The sequence below is a fragment of the Bos indicus x Bos taurus genome, chromosome 28 (genome assembly GCF_003369695.1).
Source record: "Bos indicus x Bos taurus breed Angus x Brahman F1 hybrid chromosome 28, Bos_hybrid_MaternalHap_v2.0, whole genome shotgun sequence".
NCBI classification, from domain to species: domain Eukaryota; kingdom Metazoa; phylum Chordata; class Mammalia; order Artiodactyla; family Bovidae; genus Bos; species Bos indicus x Bos taurus.
In genome coordinates, this window is record NC_040103.1 from 24217161 (window position 1) to 24241168 (window position 24008).

General features: G+C 39.0%; 1 protein-coding gene across 2 annotated transcripts in view; it reads right to left on the minus strand.

Moving 5' to 3' along the window:
- Positions 1–2341: 2341 nt before the first annotated feature.
- DNAJC12 (DnaJ heat shock protein family (Hsp40) member C12) overlaps positions 2342–24008 on the minus strand; it is a 45431-nt gene continuing 23764 nt past the window's right edge. The window contains exons 3-5 of one of the 2 annotated variants that reach the window (XM_027530625.1): positions 19473–19612; positions 10037–10241; positions 2342–2869 (exon numbers count right to left, since the gene is read on the minus strand). In XM_027530625.1, the coding sequence (XP_027386426.1) occupies positions 2775–2869; positions 10037–10241; positions 19473–19612 (440 nt within the window). In that variant the 3' untranslated portion in view covers positions 2342–2774. The remainder of the gene's footprint in view (positions 2870–10036; positions 10242–19472; positions 19613–24008) is intronic. The other variant, XM_027530626.1, reaches the window with a different exon arrangement.

The following is a 24008-nucleotide window of genomic DNA, read 5'->3' on the forward strand; positions in this document are numbered from 1 at the left end:
TATGTAAAATTATCTTTTCATAATCATTTTGCTATGCCATGAATTCAAGCCATAATCCAGTAATAAGTGGCTTTGAAAATGTGCTGTTACACATACATACAATTGTGATTGTGCTGGACACACTGGGGAATTCAAACAAATTACTGAGGAAAGTTGTCCAGTTTTCTTCTTACTTTTTATTCAAAGAGAAACACTCTTTCTTTTGATTGTATTATCAAAGTATAGTCACCTCCCTTTTTAAGTCTTGAGTTCAGGAGAATTCTTAACTGTTTTAATGTGAAAGATCTCCTACTAAGTTAGATGGAATCAAGTAAATAAAGTGCTTAGCACAAGGCTGACCTATCCGAAATCCCTATTCAAGTGGCACTCTTTCTTTAGAGGCTATTTCTTATTTAGAGGCTTCAAACATCATGGGAGAGGAAAGTAAACAAGAGCTAATGCTCAGTCTTATCAACAGTTGGGAAATATGTCTGTGACAAAAGCAGAGCAGACCGGGTGAGTAAGAATGTTTTTCCCTTCCACAAGTCATTAAAAGCTATCAGTGCTGTAAATCAGACAGTCTAGGCGAGAAAAAGAGGAAAAAATTAAAACCCTGATTCTTTAGATTCAAAAATTCAGTTATTCAATCTGGTATTTATTCGAGTGCCTATTTGGGCCAGGCAGGCATTATGACAGGCAACTATAGTCCAAAAACTCATTTTATTAATTTAACATGCATCCTCTTTTGAATTTACTGTTTTTGAAATAAACTTTGTAGATATGTTAACAATGTCAAAATACATTTTACTGAAGTGGTAAATGTTGATAGAAATAATTATTTAAATGGATGGCCCTGATTTTTGGATTTGACAAAACAACAGAACTTCAAATAATATTAAGGGAACCAATACAGGTTTGTATTTGTTTAAAAAAAAAAGTTTTCATCTATGTTAGGTACTGAATTATGTTCCCTTAAAATTCATTTATTGAAGTCCCAACTCCCAGTAGCTCAGAGTGTAACCTTATTTGGAGATGAGCTCTTTAAAGGGATGAAGTTAAAGGATGCTTTTAGGCCTCCTTTCGAATATGGGGTGCTAATCGAATATGACTAATGCTCATAAGAAGAAAGGCTTTTGTGAGGATAAAGCAGCCATCTGCTAGGCAAGGGAGAAGCCTCAAAAGAAACCAAATATGCATACACCTTGACCTTGGACTTCTAACCTCCAGAACCCTGAGAATTATTGTTTAAGCCACCCAGTCTGTCATATTTTGTTATGGCATCCCAACAAACCAATACAATCTACTATGACATTATTTCATAAAAGGAAAGCACATTTTAAATCACAAAGGTAGGAAGGACATAATTTCTAAATTATTTTGCTTTAAAAAAAATCTTCCTAAATTTTTTTTTTTCACTTTGCTATAGAACAGTGAAAATTCTGTTTTGAACAAAGAACTCCTGCTCTAAAATCATTTTTCTTCTTAATTTTTCATTCACTTTTTTCCACAATAAAAAGTAACCATCAACTACACTCATGATAAACCTAGTAATTCCAACCTAAAAAGGACATATTACCTCATAGGTCCATTTTCATAGTTAGAATATAGTTTATAAATGTATCACCTGCTATATAATAAAAGAAATCTTGTAAAAATGTTTTCTCAAATGAATAATGTTTTAAATTTATAATTATTAAACTTGAAGTAGAAATATTTTTTTAAATTATTTTCAGAATACAACTGAATTATAAATTCATTATGGGGACTTGCCTGGTGGTTCAGTGATTAACAATCAGCCTTAACCCTGATAGCTGAGACGGTAAAGCGTCTGCCCGCAATGCGGGAGACCCGGGTTCTGATTCCTGGGTTGGGAAGATCCCCTGGAGAAGGAAATGGCAATCCACTCCAGCACTCTTGCCTGGAAAATCCCATGGACGGAGGATCCTGATAGGCTACAGTCCGTGGGGTCGCAAAGAGTCGGACACGACTGAGCGACTTCACTTTCACTTTCACTTTACAATGCAGGGGAGGCGAGTTCAATTCCTGGTCAGGGAACTAAGATCTCACATGCCTCAGAGCACTAAGCCCAAGCACCACAACTAGAGAGCCCGTCTGCCGCAACTAGAGAATCTGAGTGCTGCAACAAAAGATCTCTCATGATGCAACTAAGGCCCAATGTGTGTGCATGATCAGTCACTTCAATCATGTCCAACTCCACAACCCCATGGACTGTAGCCTGCCAGCTTCCTCTGCTCATGGAATTCTCCAACCAAGAATACTGGAGTGAGTTGCCATTCCCTTCTCCAAGGGATAAGGCCTGATCCAGCCAAATAAATAAAATTTTTAAGCAAAAAATTCATTATGAACTTTGGAAAGATTATTTATTTCATTCAATTTACACAAGTAATTTCACATTTCATTTTAAGTTCAGAGTCACAAAACATTTCTTGTATATCCAGCACTAATAAAGATCATGGTACATCAATGAAATATTTAACAACAGGGATTGATTTTTAATAGATCTCTATAAATAACATTAACAGGAAAATACACATAATACAATCTACTCTGGATCTAAGGGCCTTAATTTACTTCAATATTGAAAGAAACTAGTCTGAAGATTTTCTCATTTAAAAAACACATTGAGAGAATGGGTTCAAGGATGGAAGAATGATTTGGTACTCAGCAATTCACAAATATGACATTTTTAAGATCTGAAGAAAGACTGCAAGTTGGCAGCACAAGAAATGATCTCTCTTTCTCTCTCTGTCTCTCCTCTATGGAACACGGATATTTCATATTTCATAGTTTCTGAATTTCCTCAGGAGTTCTGAAGGAGCATCCCCAGACCAGCGGAAACGAAGGTGCCAACAGTTCACATCTGCAAAACCTGTAGAAGAGAGAAGGGGATATTTTAAAATCAAAGGTAGGAAAAGTCAAGCTTATCATAGTAAAGATTTCCTAACAATAAATGAATGTAAGGGTGAGTCTTTGGTATCAGTTTTTAATATCTTACATAAATGGATAAGCAGACTTTTGAATCCTTATGAACAGGAATTGGTTTATATGGATGAGAGGAGTTCACATGTTTAAATGCTTAAGAATAAAAGGATATTTATAGATGCTTCCAGTGGTAGGAATTTTGACAATTCACCTGCAAAGAAATTGGAAACTACTTTCAAACAGCTGCCAAAAGTAAAAGGTCAATGGAAAGAATCCCTGGAAATACAAATAATTTATTCTACAACAGTAAGATTTTTTTATTTTAATAAACAACTGTGTTGAAAACTAGAAAAAAGTTATGTTCATTCTCTACTACAGGAAGGGTAAATTGGCAAAATTCTTCTAGCAGGTAATTTGGCAATATTTATCAGACTCATTAAAATGTATAAACCTTTAAACCAGTAATTCTACTTGTAGAAATTTCTCTTAATGAAATAATCATGATGTGCCCAAGAGTTTAACTATAAGGATTTTATTGTGATACCATTTATAAATGTTTCAAAGAAACAATCTAAATCTTTAGTAACAGAAAATTGATTAAAAGGCTTTGATATAGTCATTAACAATTTTTTAATATTTATCATTATAGAAAAATGTTCATAATATATTGCTAAGTAACTAGTAGTTAGGAAATAATTTTAGAGAAGCCAATGGCACCCCACTCCAGTACTCTTGCCTGGAAAATCCCATGGACGGAGGAGCCTGGTAGGCTGCAGTCCATGGGGTCGCTAAGAGTCAGGCATGACTGAGCGACTTCACTTTCACTTTTCACTTTCATGCATTGGAGAAGGAAATGGCAACCCACTCCAGTGTTCTTGCCTGGAGAATCCCAGGGATGGGGGAGCCTGGTGAGCTGCCATCTATGGGGTCGCACAGAGTCGGACACGACTGAATTGACTTAGCAGCAGCAGCAGCAGGAAATAATTTAGACGGCATGATCTCATTCATAAATTCATTATTTACACGGATATTTATATAAAAGCTTTTTTAAGTCTACAAGGAATTACCCCTAAATGTTGATAGTAGCTATTCCTGAAGAGTTGCAATACATATGATTTTCATTCTTTATACTCTTTTTCTGTTCATCTGTATTTTCTTATTTTTCTACAATGAACAAGTATGCTTTATATTATTTTTTATGTTTAAAATATTTCCAATAAAACAGGTTACAGAATAATACATAAAATACAGAATAATAAATAATACATACTTCACTGATATTTAAAATATTATCTAAATATCTAGCAGGAAAAATATACACAGAATAGTTGACAGTGATTATCCCAGGAAAATAGGATCTGCACTTTCCTCAGAATTATCAGATAAAAAAATCTGAAGAATTTCCATTTGGGGGAAAAGGCAAAAAGAAAATTGTTTCTGACAACCTGTAATTGAAAGACACACAAAAAATATGTACAGTGATATTCTTTTCATTTTAGGTATACTGCTGCTGCTGCTGCTGCTGCTGCTAAGTCGCTTCAGTCATGTCCGACTCTGTGCGACCCCACAGACAGCCCATCAGGCTCCTCTGTGCAGCCCATCAGGTTCCTCTGTCCCTGGGATTCTCCAGGCAAGAACACTGGAGTGGGTTGCCATTTCCTTCTCCAATGCATGAAAGTAAAAAGTGAAAGTGAAGTCACTCAGTCATGCCCGACTCTTAGCGACCCCATGGACTGCAGTCCACCAGGCTCCTCCATCCATGAGATTTTCCAGGCAAGAGTACTGGAGTGGGGTGCCATTGCCTCCTCAGTTAGGTATACTAACATATCTTAAAAATATACCAAAATAGCAGTAATAAATATTTCCCTAAGTGGTAAGCCTGCAAGTTATTTGCTTGACTGTATTTTCCTCATGTTTCTACATTCAATATGTGTTATTTTTGGAGTTTAAAAAAGATGTTTTCACATTTGGGTTACCCTAGAAATAGACCCCAGACAAGAATTTGAATGCAAGTGGCTAATCTGGGAGATGATCCCAAGAGACTCTGGTAGGGAAGTAGGGAAAGGAGCCACGTCTATAAAAGGTACATTTTCAGGAAGTTACTACTCTGGACAACTAGGGTTTGATCCCCTGGGGAGCCCTGGGAGACAATATTAAAAAAAAAAAAAAAAAACTCCAGAGTTGTTCCACTTGAGGGGTGAAGGTATTGGAGAACTTATCCTCCCACTCACATTCATTATCTGATGGCTACATCCACAGGGTGTTTACTCCCTGGCACTTAACTGCCCGCTCACTTGCTGCCAAACCAGATTCACTGCCAGCGAAAGCCCTCTGGTGGGAGCCGTATGGTTGGCAATGCCTGGGAAGGCAGATGCCCAGAGGATATGTTGGCACATCAACAGCATCTGCTATGTTTGATTTTTTTTTTAACTCCAGGATGTTATGCAATACTATTTGATTCTAGAACTGTATTTATCAGAAGGCACATTTATTGCATATTTAAATGAAAATAAAGTAAATATTAGATTGTCTCGCATGTGGGTTTTCAGATGCTGTGCTTCTTTTTTTCCTGGTTGCAGTGAAGAGTCGGAAATGATGGGGGCTATTTGATGGATGTTTATGACAGAAGAGGCATCATAAGGCAAACTTCAAAGTAAATACCAAGCACTGCTTAAGGAAATCAACAAAAATGCTGAAAAGTTATGTGGGAAGCCACTTGGGACTTGGTAAAGCTGACATGAATAATATTTCTTAAATGCTGACATTATAAAAATTTTCATTGCCGTCAAATGAAGTTATAAATAAGCATGCAACTGTACTTTGGCATATGAAAACCCAACTTTAAGGCACTACTCAGAACAGCCAATAATCTCTTAAATAACATTAATAAAATACTGGTATATGCAGCCTTCAGCAAAATTTCCTAATTCTTATTCTTCAGTAGTAGCTTTAAGAACAGTGATCCTCTCCCCCTCTCACCCCCTTCACTTCCTTCCTCAACCATAGTATAATATACTTCATGATGTGAGGGTATCAAAACTGGCATCACAACTTGTTTAGAGTCAATTACAATATATCTACACTATGGAATATTTATCAATTGTTAAAACCAGTGAGTTCATCCTAAATATAAGGGTCTAAGGAGAAACCCCATAGTAATAAAAGCTAACACTAAAGAAGCACTGGCCATGTACCAGGTCCAAATAGTTTACTTATATTATTTACTTCTCAAAAAGACCTTATAAGGTAGACACTAATATTTTAACCATTATAGAGAGATAAGAAGATATAAATACAGAGAGGTTAATTTGCTTGCCCAAGGTCACACAACTCAGCAGTGGAAAAAGCCAGGCTCTGGTTACAGAGTCTGTACTCTTAGTTACTGTATAACAGAGAGGAATGTGCACAGTATAACCCTCACAAACGAACATATGCTTATGCATGCCTTTGTTAACATAGAGAACCAGTGTAGAAGGAGACACACCTGGGCATTTGCACTGTTTTTTCAAGAAGTAGAAGCAGAGAAGGATGAGACACTAGGGTAGACACTAAGTTATTGTCTATGTATGATTCTTTGAATTTTTAAAAATTTTTTTATTTTTTGGCTGCACTGCTCGAGATGTGGGACCTTAATTCCCAGACCAGGGATCAGACCTGAGCCCCCTGCCCCCTGGAAGTGGGGAGTCTTAACCACTGGAGCACCAGGGATGTCCTGATTCTTTGAATTTTCAATGGTAAGCTCATATTACTTTGAGGCTTTTAAATATCTAAATAACTTTTTTTAAAAAAAAGAGAAAATTTTATAGAATCTTATGAAAGGGATTTAAGTGTGGCCTTAGTGTGAGGCTCTGACATGATCAACCCCCTCAAGTCTGGTGAACTCAGAATAGGCCTGAATCTGAAATAAAAAGTCACAGGGAGGGCCTAGAGGTTCAGGAAGCACAAATCTGAATATTCCAAGGATAAATGGGGAAGCAGTCACGTGTTTGCCTGTATATGCAAACTATTGGGGGGCAGGGGGGGTGTTTATATGTGTATGTTTCCCTGAAACACTTCTTGGGACATCTGGCCTTCTGCTTTGATCCGTTTGTTATATTATAACCGTTGCCAGTTATGAGGCTGATGCAATCAACTGCAGGCTCTACGAAAGGATCTCTTGGAAAACCAGCAGAGGCACCTGAATGAAGCACCAAGAATCTTTATTCCCAACAAGAAATTAGCATGTAAAAATTCTCACCAAAGAGAGTTTAGAAGTGACTATTTCTAGAAAGACTATAGTTTACCATAACCTATCTAATTACCTTCTTTTTTATAAGAAGTGTTTGAGGACATTCAGGAAACTTCTACTTAAAGGCTAGGGACTTCCCTGGCAGTCCAGTGACTAAGACTTTGCCTTCCGATGCAGGGGTGTGGGTTCGATCCTTAGTGGGGGAGCTAAGATCCCACATGACCAAAAATCCAAAGCATAAAACAGAAGCAATATTGTACTTAAAGGCTAAATCCTACTGGGGTGTTGAAGGTAGTTAGAGTGTGGATACACAACACACCTATACAAGATAAACACAGTGGGATGGCCAGATAGACAAAGAAATGATAACCATAGCTAACAATTGCCCAGGGCTTGGTATAGGCAAATCACTGTCATAAGCATTTTGCGTGGATCACCTCATTTAATCCTCTTGGTAACTCTATAAGAAGGTACCACTTAGATCTCTGTTTTGTAGATGAGGAAACTAAAGTGTGAAGGAGTTAAATAACTTTCACTTCCCTTCACTTCAGTCACTCAGTCATGTCCGACTCTTTGAGACCCCATGAACCGCAGCACGCTAGGCCTCCCTGTCCATCACCAACTCCCGGAGTTCACCCAAACCCATGTCCATTGAGTCAGTGATGCCATCCAACCATCTCTTCCTCTGTCATCCCCCTCTCCTCCTGCCCTTAATCCTTCCCAGCATCAGGGTCTTTTCCAATGAGTCAGCTCTTCGCATCAGGTGGCCAAAGTGTTGGAGTTTCAGCTTCAACATCAGTCCTTCCAATGAACACCCAGGACTGATCTCCTTTAGGATGGACTGGTTAGATCTCCTTGCAGTCCAAGGGACTCTCAAGAGTCTTCTCCAACACCACAGTTCAAAAGCATCAATTCTTCGGTGCTCAGCCTTCTTCACAGTCCAACTCTCACATCCATACAGGACCACTGGAAAAACCATAGCCTTGACTAGACAGATCTTTGTTGACAAAGTGGTGTCTCTACTTTTTAATATGCTGTTTAGGTTGGTTATAACTTTACTTCCAAGGAGTAAGCATCTTTTAATTTCATGGCTGCAATCACCATCTGCAGTGATTTTGGAGCCCAGAAAAATAAAGTCTGACACTGTTTCCACTGTTTCCTCATCTATTTACCATGAAGTGATGGGACCAGATGCCATGATCTTGGTTTTCTGAATGTTGAGTTTAAGCCAACTTTTTCACTCTCCTCTTTCACTTTCATCAAGAGGCTCTTTAGTTCTTCACTTTCTGCCATAGGGTGGTGTCATCTGCATATCTGAGGTTATCGATAGTTCTCCCAGCAATCTTGATTCCAAGTAATATAAATAATAAATGGTAGAGCTAGAATGTGAGCTGACATGGTCTCCTTCGGTGTCTCTAGCCAAGGACTTTGGGCCTCTGGATGCATGCATGGCTCTGGGCCTTTGGACCACCACCTGGCACCCAACTTGGTCCTTGCTGCTTGAGCTCTTTCATGTGCATCTGGATTTTTAGGGGCTTCTCTCATGGCTCAGACAGTATAGAATCTGCCTGCAACGCAGGAGACCTGGGTTTGATCCCTGGATTGGGAAGATCCCCTGGAGGAGGAAATGGCAACCCGCTCCAGTATTCTTGCCTGGAGAATCCCCTGGACAGAGGAGCCTACAGGGCTACAGTCCGTCGGATCACAAAAAGGTGGACAACAACTGAAGCAACTTAGCACAGAATGTGAACCCAGGTGGGTTAGCTTAGGAGCCAAGAGTTTAACCTCTGTAATACCCTGCTTCAGTGGACCTATACGTGGGTCAGATGTCTACAGAGCTACCTACAGATAATGTATCTTCTGAGGATAGTGCAGTGCCTTAGAATGCAGACTCTGCAGTCAAACTGTCTCATCTCAGACCCCTTCCCTGCCACATACAAGCTGGATAACCTTGAGAAAATTATTCAGCCTCCCAAGGCTTCAGTTTTCTCATCTGTAAAATGAGAATAATACTTGTAATGAGGATTAAATAAATTAACTCATGTAAAATTAATATTAAGTAAGATGATAGATTTTAAGTAATATACATAAAGAACTGCACACAGTAAATACCCAGCACAGGGATTTCCCTGGTGGTCCAGTGGTTAAGACTTTGCCTTCCAATGTAGGGGGTGTGGTTCAGTTCCTGGTTGAGGAGCTAATATCCAACATGCCTCAAGGCCACAAAATCAAAACATAAAACAGAAGCAATATTGTAACAAATTCAATAAAGACTTTAAAAATGGTCCCACATCAAAAAATTTTTAAAAAGTTTTAAAATAAATAAATATATACATATATACCCAACACAAGCTAGCTAGTGTTATTTCAGTAAACCAGAAGATGATCCCAGAAATGTCTCAAGTTTTCGCTTGCAAGGAATGTGTTAAGGAATATATCTAGTTTCTGTGTCGATGCTAAGTATCTTTCAAGGTGCCGAAACAACATTTATAGTTGGTACTACTAAGTAATTGGAAAGGTTGAGAATACATACGATATAAAATGGGCCTTTTAATTTCAGACCTTCTCTGTTCTACAATGGAGAAGGCAATGGCACCCTACTCTAGTACTCTTGCCTGGAGAATCCCATGGATGGAGGAGCCTGGTGGGCTGTAGTCCATGGGGTCGCTAAGAGTCGGACACGACTGAGCGACTTCACTTTCACTTTTCACTTTCATGCATTGGAGAAGAAAATGGCAACCCACTCCAGTGTTCTTGCCTGGAGAATCCCAGGGACAGAGGAGCCTCGTGGGCTGCTGTCTATGGGGTCACACAGAGTCAGACATGACTGAAGCAACTTAGCAGCAGTAGCAGCAGCTGTTCTATAAACTACATGACATGACTTACCTGGAGAATCTGGATTTTGTGGGGAGAATGACTTCTCCACAGATTTGGATTCTTTCTGCTCCATTTTCTCTGTGGTTGAACCAAACTCCTCTTTCTTTATCTCTTTTTGCTCATCCTGTTCCTCATTTTCAATTTTGTCAGTAGGAGTCTGGTCAGATTCTTCCAACATCAGATCCTTTTTTCCTCTGACAGCCCAGTGCATTGACTACATTAATTGAAAGCAGATGTATAATATAACATCCATATTATATAGTTTCTATATTTAAAGTTCAATATGTAGTAACAATTAACCTACTATTATAGTGCCGATTAACAAAATGTTAGACTTGACTATTAGCCAGATAGTAATCAACTAATTCAGATATTAATCAATTAATCCTCACTGATTTGGAAAACTAAGACTATGAGAAGAAATTTGTATCCTAGTATAAAGGAAAGGGACCAGCATCAGATAAATTAAAATAATGATGTTTACCCAGAAAATTAGCCATAAAATTACCATATGTCCAAGAAATTCAGTTCCTAGATATAAAGAATTGAAAACAGGTGTTCAAAGAAAAACTTAGACACAAATATTCATAGCAGTCATGGAAATAATCCAAATGTCCATCAATTCATTGGATAAACAAAAATGTGGCACATCCATGCAATGAAATACTATTTGATCATAAGAAAGGAAGAAAATACTACAATATGGATAAACCTTATAAATATTATGCTTAGTAAAAGAAGTCAAACATAAAAAGCCACATTTTATATAATTCCAGAATAGACAAATTCATACAGATAGAAAGCAGATTAGTGGTTACCAGAGGCTGGGTGAGAGGGGAATAGGAAATGATTGCTAACAAGGACAGGGGTTTCCTTTTGGGGTGATGAAAAAGATATCAAACTAGATAGTGATGGTGGGTGAACATCATTGGGAATGTACTTAGTGCCACTGAACTGTACACTTTAAAATGGTTAAATGGTAGGTTTTATGTGTATTTTACTATCAAAAAACAAACAACTGGACTGTGTACCTTGAGCCGTGCCAGAGATTAAACCTACTACTGTTGTGACCTTCCTTCCAGCCATGATCAATGCAGAGCTGGCAAATATTAGAATTCTGGGTTATACATCTTCTCTTTAAGAAAACTCACGGCACAAGCAGTTGTTGTTCAGTCACTCAGTCGTGTCCAACTTTTTGCGACCCCATGGACTGCAGCACGCCAGGTTTCTCTGTCCTTCTCCATCTCCTGGAGCTCACTCGAACTCATGTCCATTGAGTCAGTGATGCCATCCAACCACCTCATCCTCTGTCGTCCCCTCCTCCTCCTGCCTTCAATCTTTCCCAGCATCAGGATCTTTTCTAATGAGTCAGGTCTTCACATCAGTGACCAAAGTATTGTATCTTCAGTATCAGTTCTTCCAATGAATATTCAGGGTTGATTTCCTTTAGGATCGACTGGTTTGATCTCCTTGCAGTCCATGGGACTCTCAAGAGTCCTCTCCAACACCACAGTTCAAAAGCATCAATTCTTCAGTGCTCAGCTTTCTTTATAGTCTAACTCTCACATCCATGCATGACTACTGGAAAAAACCATTGGTTTGACCCTATGGACATTTGTTGGCAAAGTAATGTCTCTGCTTTTTAATATGCTGTCTAGGTTTGTCATAGCTTTTCTTCCAAGAAGCAAGCATCTTTTAATTTCATGGCTGCAGTTACCATCTGCAGTGATTTTGGAGCCCAAGAAAATAAATTCTGTCACTGTTTTCATTGTTTCACCATCTATTTGTCATAAGGTGATGGGACTGAATCCATGATCTTAGTTTTTTGAATGTTGAGTTTTAAGTCAGCTTTTTGACTCTCCTCTTTCACCTTCAAGAGGCTCTTGAGTTCCTCTTCACTTTCTGCCATAAGGGTAGTATCATCTACATATCTGAGGTTATTGATATTTCTCCCTGCAATCTTGATTCCAGTTTGTGCTCCATCCAGCCAGGTATTTCACAATATGTACTCTGCATATAAGTTAAATAAGCCAGGTGACAAATATAGCTTTGACGTACTCCTTTCCCAATTTTGAACCATCCTGTTGTTCCAGGTCTGGTTCTAACTGTTGCTTCTTGACCTGCATACATGTTTTGGAGGAGTTTTCTTTAAGAAAACTCATGGCACAAAGCAGGAAATTAGTCAATATTTATTGTGAAATATCTGTCCTAATTTTAAGAGAATTCACTTCAAGTCCAGTTACCATCAAATAACTAGAACTTTTAAAATATCTTTCCATTTGATTTTTCTAATGATACTGTGGACTTCCCTCAGAGAAGGCGATGGCACCCCACTCCAGTACTCTTGCCTGGAAAATCCCATGGATGGAGAAGCCTGGTAGGCTGCAGTCCATGGGGTCGCAAGGAGTTGGACACGACTGAGTTACTTCACTTTCACTTTTCACTTTCATGCATTGGAGAAGGAAATGGCAACCCACTCCAGTGTTTTTGCCTGGAGAATTCCAGGGATGGGGGAGCCTGGTGGGCTGCCGTCCATGGGGTCACAGAGAGTCGGACACGACTGAAGTGACTTAGCAGCAGCAGCAGCAACATGGACTTCCCTGGTAGCTCAGATGGTAAAGTATCTGCCTACAATGCAGGAGACCCAGGTTCAATCCCTGGGTCGGGAAGATCTCCTGGAGGAAGAAAATGGCAACCCACTCCAGTATTCTTGCCTGGAAAGTCCCATGGATGGAGGAGCCTGGTAGGGCTACAGTCCATGGGGCCGCAAAGAGTCGGACACGACTGAGTGACTGCACTTTCCTCCTATTCATTAATAGAATTATTCTGGAGACTTTTTATGGAATGTGTCTGTATACATTATGGAAGGTTTCTGAAAGAAAACACAAGAAACTACAATGGTGGCTTTCTGGGAGAGGGAAGTAGCACTGAGGTATGAAATAAAGATGGACTCACTTTTTATTACATATTCTATTGTACTAGTTTGTTTTTTAAAAAACAAAAGTGTTTTATTATTTTTTAAGTTACAGTTTCAGAAAAATCAGGGACCATAAATCAAATGTTGGGCATTTCCTCATTGACATCTATATTAAAACTTTTATATTTTTAGACAAACACAAGATTCAAAACACTTGAAAACTCTCCCCAGATACCTGATATCCTAGAATGGTGTCCAATATACTTGATAGTGGTCCTTTGCCAAATAATTTAACTGTGTAATTTTTCCAACCTAGCTCGGGCTACTGATGGTGATGTCAGGAGTGAGGAAAAAATGAAAAATGGATCTTCCAAATGGAGCAAAGGTAAGAAACCATTACTTTTACCCATGCATACTTTTGGACCCTTTTCACATATGTCCCACATATGTATTTCCTTCTTTTTTTTTTTTTTTTTTTTTGGCCGAGCTACATGACTTTTGAGATCTTATTTCCTTGGCCAGGGATTGAAGCTGGACCATGGCAGTGAAAGTGTCCAGTCCTAACCTTGGGACTTTCAGGGAACTCTCTGTATTTCCTATTAAGATGCTTAAAACTGGATGGATGAGTAGATAAATTAAAGGCAGAATAGATGAATACAGAGTAAGAAAGAGAGAGAGTTTGCTGTATCAAGAATATTCAAGTAGAATAATTAGCTGTGGCATAAGCAAAACAATAAACATAACTGTTTCTTGAAATCTCATCTGATACTGTGGGATGCTGTTCCTAAAGCACTACTGAACAGTAACCTCTGTTACTCAGAAACCCAAGAAAAACCCAAAAGCCATGTATTGGGGCAAATTAAAACCACAGAATAAATTATTTTCCTAATAATGAGGATATTGTTTTCCTGTGCTAAAAAAAAAAAAAAGAATAAAAGCAGAGCAAGAGCACAAAACAAAAACATTGATTTTCTGAAGTCCAAGGCTTAGTGAATAAATTCAGAAGTTGTGACATTTAAAAATTGTGCCAAAACTCACAGAAGGGGCCACTGCCTCTGCTACACACACATCCCATGATGCAAGGGACTTCAGGCTTTTCATCTGCAATGCACTGAAGTCTGAACTCTCTCAAAATACTGCAGCTGCCAACTCCTTCCCAGAGCACCACTTTATTTGCCAGTTTGAACAAAGCAACATGGGGAGGCAGTGGCCCATTACATGTGGACTTGGCCATGTTTGCTTACCCAAGCAACGTGAGGGGGATGGGGCGGGGAAGCAGCAGGGATCATCAGCATCTTACAGAACTTAGAGTGATACCATAATTTCTTACCACTTGTCTCAGGAGCACTAACACTGACCACATAGACAGGAACCAGGAGAAGCACCTCATCAGAAGAAAGGGAAAGTACAAACTGGTAAAATGCTTCCTTGGAATCTTAAATAAATCTGTTCATCATCATTTTTTAAGAGAATTTAGAAATGCTAATAATATGGTGTTTATGAATAGCAGCCAACATGATCACAAATGGGCTTCCCAGATGACGCTAGTGGTAAAGAGCCTGCCTGCCAATGCAGGAGACTTAGGAGGTGCAGGTTCAATCCTCGGGTCAGGAAGATGCTGGGAAAAGGGCATGACAACACACTCCAGGACTCTTGCTGGGGAATCTCATGGACAGAGGAGCCTGGTGGGCTACAATCCATGGGGCCACAAAGAGTCAGACATGACTGAAGTGACTGAGCACACACATGATGACAAATGGATGATCTCAACTAAATTAAAAGGTACAAAGATACATTCAAATATAGATAAATAAATATATATGTAGATACACATACATAAAATATACATACTAGAGGGCAATATAGCCTTGTGCACACCCTAAAACCATAACGATATTCAAGCCTTCTGCCTTGATCCAACCAGAGAACTCACTTCTTTCCACATTCAACCTGTCTCTCCTCAACTGCAAAGGAGCATCATCCTAATTCCTCTTCCCCAAAGAAAGAACCAATAAAGCAAAGTCATCATTCAATGTAACTGGCTCTCACACTAACAAATGATGGGCAGAAAACACTGGAAGGAAATGCATCAAAATACTAATGGGGTTATCTTGGCATGGCAGCATTATAAAGTCTTTTTTTTTTCTTTTTATATTTTGGTGTCTTCTAAATTTTCTCTGACAAGTCTATATATATGTACAACTAGGTTTTAAAATTTTAATTAAGGACTTCCCCAGTGGTGCAGTGGTTAAGACTTCGCACTTCCATTGCAGGAGACACAAATTTGATCCCAGGTTGGGGAATTAAGATATGGCATGCCAAAGGGTGTGGCCAAAAATAAAAAATTAACAAAATAAAAATTAGATGGAGTTATGATTGCCAAAATATATTAAGGAGGGAGTTTCTGGGTACCAGTAATATGTGTGTTGGGGAGAGGAGAGGTTACAAGTATACACTTCACAACTGTTTGCTAAATTATAAATGCAGGTGTTGAGCATTTTTCTGTAGGTTTTATTTCAAAATAAAAGTGTTAATTTTAAAAAGAGGCAATGGCTTCAGCTGGTGTAAAATATAATCTAGTTTTAGTTTGGTTGGGTTGAGTCTGTTGTTATTGTTTTATTTGCTTAGTTTCTTGGGTTTTTTGCATGTGCAAGGAATAGAGGAGGCTGGCCAGTGGCTTTGTCTGTGGAGGGCAAAGGATACTGAGAAACTTAGTGAAAGACTGAGAGTAAGAAATGCAAGCTTTCAGGGCTCAGAGAACTGAAAACGTGAGCTGTATGTGTCACAGGTCAGCTAGGTGGCCTGTATACCATATCTTGACTCTCTGTCTCAGTACTTCTCTCTCAGAATAAAAGCGCCTACAGTCTGCCTTAGATGACAGGGTGAGGATTAATGACTGACCTATAGTAAATACTCTGAAAGCATTTGTAGTAACTGATACAGCATGGGACATTTTTAACAGCTTATGAGAATGTTTTTCTCAGAATTTTATTTTCACTGTGGCTTCGCTGTAACCCTTTCCCCAGAACCATCCTCAAGCCATTTTGGAGGAAGAACCATTCACACCGTGGATTCCTTGGGGTAAAACCATTTAACAAGATAGCAATGATTTCCCTAAGATTCTTTAAGCCGGAAAGGTATCTGTTTTCAAGTTATTCCAAGATCTGAAGGCCACAGTTACTGAAGTCCCCACTTCATATTCCCTTTTTTAAACCAACATTACATATCTAGATTTAAATTTCCCTTTTTTAAACCTATATTACATATCTAGACTTAAATTTCCAACATACTCATTGACCTGATCGAACACTTTTTTAGTTGTATAGTTGCTTTACAATGTTGTGTTTGTTTCTACTGTACAGAAAAATGAAAGAGCCATTCATACCTATACATCCCCTCCCTCTTGGTGATTGATTTATCAAAAGTTTTACAAATTAAACTATCAGGAGGAGCTTCTAAAAAGGAAAAAGTAAAATCAATAGCTGGTTAAGTGACAAGGACTTGCAGTGGGGGAAAAAAATACAAATTAGAGTTTCATCACCGTTGAATGATAGAAATGTATCATCCCTGAAGCTGTGTGAGGAATTTGCTCTAGGAGATTCTCATGTTAGGAACCTGTGTGATGCTGCAAAAGTGCATTGTGATTTGTCCTTAGGGCAAGGAAACATGCAGATGTGTTTCAGATAAATGTCACCTAAGATTTCAAGTCCTGAATTATAACCATTTTATTGTCAGAATGGCATATGTAGTATATCTAGTCCAAATACCCTAATGATGATATTTATCTACACAATGGTAGTGATCTAATAGGTGGTGAACAAAACTAGGTATGACAATTGTTTTAATTTCTCTAGAGTAGTGAGTGTGAAAGGATGGATAAAAAAATGCACACACACACAAAAAACGACAACTAAAATGTTATAGAGAACCTTCCTTCTGCTGTGATGTTTTCACGTGCAGAAATCACTATGAGAATTAGAACAAAAAGGAATGAAAGGAAGTTACAGAAAGTCTATCTGGGACTTCCCTAGTGGTGCAGTGGTCAAGAATCCGCCTGCCAAAGCAGAGGACACGAGTTCAATTTCTGGTCCAGAAAGATCGCAGGTGCTACATGGCAACTGAACTTGTGTGCCGCAGTCACTGAGCCCATGTGCCTCAACTACTGAAGCCCATATGCCCCAAAGCCCGTGCTCCACAACTAGAGAAAGTCCACACACAGCAACAAAGACCAGTGCAGCCAAAAATAAATAAATAAATAAAAAATTTTTTAAAAAAGAAAGTCTATCCAGTGAGGTACAAAACACATGAAACTTGGTGTAGGGATTTCAAAGTTCACTGAGGAAGAAACACAGAAACAGCATGGTTGAGCCCAAACAAAGAAGACTGTGCAAGGAAAAATATCACTGCTGATTTAAAGTGGAAAGATATGCATTTCATCATTTTTGTACTACTAATAAAAATAAATCCCAAACCAAACGCTAGCCCAGCATAGTATTTCAACATTGCTGACAAGACCAATAATGCAGCCAGTAAGTTGACTCATTGGAAAAGACTCTGATGCTAGGAGGGATTGGGGGCAGGAGGAGAAGGGGACGACAGAGGATGAGATGGCTGGATGGCATCACTGACTCGATAGACATGAGTTTGAGTGAACTCCAGGAGTTGGTGATGGACAGGGAGGCCTGGCATGCTGTGATTCATGGGGTCACGAAGAGTCGGACACGACTGAGCGACTGAACTGAACTGAACTGAAGATGTGAAATGTTATTATTGTAAGCCCTCAAACAGTTCATAATTAAACTAAATTCTAAGCAGAAATGATGTGTTTGGAGATAGGACATTAGTATTTAATGGAAAGACATCTGCAATATAAATTAGAACAGGGACTTGGAGAAGACTTTTTGAAAAATCCACAACTAACTTGATATTAGCAGTTAAAATTAAGTAATACAGTTCAGTGGATCATCAAGAAAAATGAACTATAAATCGAAAGGCATTAAAATAGCAAGGGTCACTAATTCAGTAGCAGTTACAGTGTGTAATACTCAAGAGAATAGAAATATGGTTATATAGAGGTGGCAGAACAATGTTTAGTCAGAGTTAAGGAATTTTGGATATACACAATGTAGAAGAAAAATCCTATTTTTGAGTATGTGAAGCTAAGTCACTATTTTTTTAAAGATTCTCTCTAGTTATTCTGTATGTATATTCAACAGTCTTATAGTTAGTCCTTCATAAATAATTAACCAACCGTAAACAAATCATATGAATATATACTGCATTCTAAAATGAAATGAAGAAAAGCATTTATATGTTATGTAGAGTGGCTTTAACTATATACTTTGAGAGTTTTGCATTGTTCTTCCCCATTACTTCAAAGATCCTCCCTCACTGGTACAGGTCATATATCAGTGAAAAAATAATTTGATCAAGTATTGTTTAAATAAAAACTATTAAGAAGAAACCTGAAGAACCAGAATTTAAGAGATGTGAATCACTTTATACACTTATTCTAACATGTCCCTGAACACTTCCTTATAAGGTAACTTCTCCATTTTTAAGTTTCATGTTATAGAAAAGTATCCCTGTAGGGAAAAAAATAAAGCAGATTTTAAAAATCCTGTAAATTATGCCTAAGAATGTAGAAACCTTTAAAATTACATTCTCTCTGCAATCTACAATGGTCCATGGAAGAACAAAATAAATATATAACATAAAAATTATAGAGATTATTTTATATTTGGTTTTTTAATGGCATGGAAGAAAATAACAGGATGGTTTTAAAAGTCTCTCTGCATCTATCCAATAATTCTTTTACCAAAATTAATAACAGGAATAATGTACAGATTTCTTTGATTAATCAGGTCCTGTTTTTATTGACTTTATTAAGCTTTGAGAAGAGAACAGGCTCATATGAACTAAAAAGATGGAGCATATGAATATGCATTGGTTCAAAATTCAGCAGTGTTATATGAGCAACTTGAGAAGCACAGTTATCAGAATGTATCAAACAGTAGATGCTAACAGGAAGCATATGTATATATATATACATGTATACATATCTACATATACATATACAAACAGCCAGAGACTGAAAAGCACAGTCGGAGATTCTTCTGACCCTGATGTATTGAATTTCCTTTCACAAGATTTTGTGGATACTGCATTGTATCCAGATTCTACCAGCTTCTTGGTCTTCTCTCTCCTCTTGTCTGTTGATACTTTGAGCTGCTGTGCTGTGTGCTGTGCTTAGTTGCTCAGCCATGTCCAACTCTTTGCGACCCCATGGACTGTAGCCTGCCAGGTTCCTCTGTCTATGGGAATTCTCCAGGCAAGAATATTGGAGTGGGTTGCCATGCCCTCCTCCAGGGGATCTTCCCAACCCAGGGATCGAAACCAGGTGTCCCACATTGCAGGTGGATTCTTTACCATCTGAGCCACCAGGGAAGCCCCTTTAAGCTACTATGTGAGTCTAATCCAGGGCAGCCTGAGCTTCATAAATTCCCTTCATCCCAGAGAGAAACCTACCATTTTCACCGAGTCACTCAAAGCTTCCCACTGCTGGAATGACATTGACATCTGGCTCCTTCGCCAGTGGTCATAGCGGGCTCGACTTGCTTCATTAGTCAAAATGTCCTTTGCCTTCTGCAGTTTCTGAAAAGTCTCCACTGAAAAACAAATCAAAAAATGAGCATGCCCTGGAGGAGTTATTTTAAACGCCCAAACTGATCTCACTGAAATAGGTGTCTGTTATTTACCAGCTATGTAACCTTGGGCCAATTCACTTCATCAAGCTTTCTTTTCCTCATTTATAAAGTGTACTGTAAGGACAAGTGAGATAATGTATGCAAAGTACCTGGCTCACAGTTTATCCACTCCCTTTACTGAGCTCCAGTGATGTGACAGGTGCTATCCCAGGTGCTGATGATGCAGATATGAGCAACAGACATAATTTATCTCATGGGATAGACATTTACAAACATTGGATAAGTTACAGTCTTTTCTGTGTGTGTGTGTGTGTGTGTGTGTGTGTGTGTTCAGCCACTCAGTCATCTCTGAATCTTTGTGACCCCCTAGACTGTAGCCCGCCAGGCTCCTCTGTCCATGGAATTTTCCAGGCAAGGATACTGGAAAGCAGTAAAGAATCTGCCTGCAATGCAGGAGATCCAGGTTCAACCCCTGGGTCTGGAACAATTCCCTGGAGGAGGGCATGGCAACCCACTCCAGTACTCTTGCCTAGAGAATCCCATGGACAGAGGAACCTGGCAGGCTGTAGTCCATAGGGTCGCACAGAGTCGGACACGACTAAGTAGCAGCAGCATGGAATCTAGAAAGATGGTACTGAGGAACCTATTTGCAGAGCAGCAATGGAGGTGCAAACATAGAGAACAGACTTATGGACACCCTCAGGGGACAGGGGAAGGAGACGGTGGGATGAATGGAGTGAGTAGCGTGGAAACATACACACTCCCATATGTAAAATAAATAGCCAGTGTGAATTTGCTGTGTGACTTGGAACTCAAACCAGGACTCTGGTGACTACTCTGTGACTACGTAGAGGGGCAGGATGAGTATAGTTTCTTGTTCACAACAACCTTATCAAGTGGATATTATTAATATTAGTATTATTCACATTTTACATGGTCTAAAGCTAAAGGAGGTTAATGTGACTTGTCCTAAGGTACAAGTGATGGAGCCACGATTCAAACCCAAGCCTGCCAGGCTCCCCAGCTGGTGCTCACCAGGCTACACTTGCCTGCCTCCTGCCCCTTCCATTTTCCTACAGTACATGTTACCCTCGAATCCCCACTTTCTCCTTCATCTCTGAGGATAATGAAAATGTCAACATTCATCACTAAGATGCAGGTTGTGCCCTTGAGAAACTTAGAGTCTAGTAAGGAAGCAGACATATACACAAATCATTTCAATACAGTGTGCTAAAGAGAAATACAGAAGTAAGATTGATTGTGCTTGAGGACTCAGGAAATACTTCACTAGTTTCCTCTACACTTGGGGTCATCCTTGATTCTTCTCTTTCTTTCACATCTCATTTCTAATTCATCAAGTCCTGTTGACTCTATCTGTGGAGTCAGTATATCTTTAAACTATCCCCAAGCTTTGACCTCTTGCCCCTACCTCCACGGCCGTCACTCTAGTCCAAGCCACCATCCTCTCTTGGCTGGATGATTATATTAGCTGCTCAACTCCCTGCCTTTGCCTTGCTTTTTCTTCTACACAGCAGTCAGAGTGGTCTTTTCAAAAATAATTTACATAGGGGATTCACTGGTAGTCTGATTATTGGGACTCTACGCTTTCATAGCTGAGGGCCTGGGTTCAACTAAGACTCTGCAAGCCACACAGCATGGCCAAAAAAGAGAGAAAAAAAAAGGAAGAAGGACTTCACTGGTGGTCTGTGGCTAAAACTCCACATTCCCAATGGAGGAGGCTGGGATCATTCCCTGACCAGGGAACTAGATCCCACATGCCACAACCAAGAGTTCACATGCTGCAACTAAAGATCCTGTGTGCTGCGTCTAACACCCAGCACAGCCAAATAAATAAATAAAATTAAATATTTTTTTAAATGATCTTAAAGAAAAAAGAAAGTAAAAGAAGTCACATAATATCACTCTTCTACTCAAAATCACTTCCATTTTTACTTTTCATTTTTGTTGGAATTAAACTGAAAATTCTCATCATGGCTATTAGGTCTGGCATGCTCTGCCTGCTCTCTAGCCTTCTCTTCCTTCTCCAACTTCATTTCCTCCTACTTTTCCCATCTCCTTCGCTACAGCCATAGTAGCCGCCCTGATGTTCCTTGAGTACACCAAGCACACTGCAGCCCCAGGACTTGGAACTTGCTGTCATTTCTGCCAAGAATACTTTACCCTAAGCACTCACACAGCTTACTTCTTCCAGATGTCAGCTTGGGTATTGTCTTGTTGATGGAGTTTTCTCCAACCTTCTACATAAAATAGCTGCCCACCCCATCAGCCCCATTCCTTTATCTCCCTCACTCTGCTTTACTTTTCTTCATGGTACCTGAGTGTGTGCTAAGTCACTTCACTCATGTCTGACTTTGTGCAACATTATGGACTATAGCCTGCCAGGCTCCTTTGTCCATGGGATTCTCCAGGCAGGAATACTGGAGTGGGTTGCCATTTCCTCCTCCAGGGGATCTTCCCAACCCAGGGATTGAACCGGCATCTTTTATGTCTAACCTGCAATGGCAGGGGGGGTCCTTTACCTCTAATGCCACCTGGGAAGCCCCCTGGCACCTACCCCCTGACATTATGTACAGTTATTTGTTTATAATCCTCCATGAGCATACAAACTCCATGAGGGCAGAGACTTTTGTTTTCTGCTGCATCCCTTGTACTAAAGCAGTGTAGCAGGTGCTCAAAAAGTATTTGTTCAATGAATGAATGAGCGAATGCTTCCAATTTGAATGTGAATATAAAGATGTTCATGGAATGCTGTTACCTGAGCTCCAAGCACCAAAAAAGTGACATACCCTTAAAACAGTTTGTGAATTAGGCACCTTTTAATAGTGTTAGTGGGAAAAATAATTAAAATTATCCTGACAGTGCTTAAAAATAGCTCATGAGAAGTAGTCAATATCCTCTGAAACAAAAGACGTTAGGACAATGTACAGTCAGTACTGATGGTACCACCATCCCAATCGTGAAACTACTGAAATACTTCTGTTCCCCAGTTGGTAAAGGGCTACTGTTCCTGAGCTCTCATCCCCCAAAACCACTACTTCAACTATTCCTTCAGCAACCAGAGATACTGCCCAGCATGGCAGGGTTCCTCCTGGGCCCTGTCCAAAGCTGGGCAGCACAGGTGCTTAATATATCATTAAATATTTGATATCACCGCTGGAGGTAGTAGCAATCGATGGATTAAAAGGAAAATCCTAAAGGTGGGGCTATTGAAAGCGAAGGAAAACAAATACATAAAAAACATCTTGCAATAGCTGCCAGCTTGAGTGAGTAATCCTTCCTGTTGCTGACGACAATGTAAATGTACCAGTGTATAAATGAGATGTCACTTTTTCCAACAGAAATAAAAAGCTCGTTAAATTATTACCATGGATGCACACACCAGTGACTACTAGAGCAGAGGTTGTAAAAATTTACATTTTTATCTACAATTCACCTTCTCTTTGCACATTATTGTTGGCCTCATTTTTCAGAGTTTCCGGAATGAAAGAAATTATTCTTATGTCAATCCCTCAACAGCAGATGATAAGCAGAAAGCAAAAGAGACCTTACCTTTCCTGTTAGGTGGCCTTTTCTTTGTTCCACACCTTCACCACATTTAATAAAAAATGTGCTTGGATTTATATTTGTCCTTTAATATACCAGCTAATCAAATGAATCATACAAGATAAACATGTACCAGTTCTGGGAAGAGAGATTTCATTTTATAAGCTTATACGAGAAAATGATGATGGAATACTTAAGAAACATTCCAATTTAACTCCAGGTCTGCTTTGAAAATACAGAGGTCCTCTTAATTCATATTTCACAATAAAAATTATATTATTATAATAGCCACATTTTAACTGTAGGCCACTTAAAATTACTTGAGAAATAATAATGAGAAGAAGTCAGGACATGCTTTGAAAACAATCTGGAGGAAAATATATCCACTGTTAACAGTGTTTCTCTGGCAAAGAGATAAGAGCAGACTTTCACTTTCAACATTATTTAATACTGTATGTTATTTTTATTCTAAGGGGAAAAAAAAGCAATAAAGAGTTTTTAAAGTAGGAAAACATTGAGACATTGAAAGATGTCAATTAGTAAAAGACAAAGAGTTTCCCTTCTTCAAATATTCAGATGTCTCTGAAGCCTGTAAATCAATAACAAAAATACCATTTCACAGGTCCTTAAGTTAGTCTGAAATCTCTTCAGGGTCAAAGGGAAGTTAATAAAGGGTTGACTTGAAACCACTGCTGTCACACATACACACACACACACACACACACAGGACTGGCATGAGCACCAACCAGCGGCTTTTGATCTCAGTGACTCAATTTCTATAGCACGACCAGTC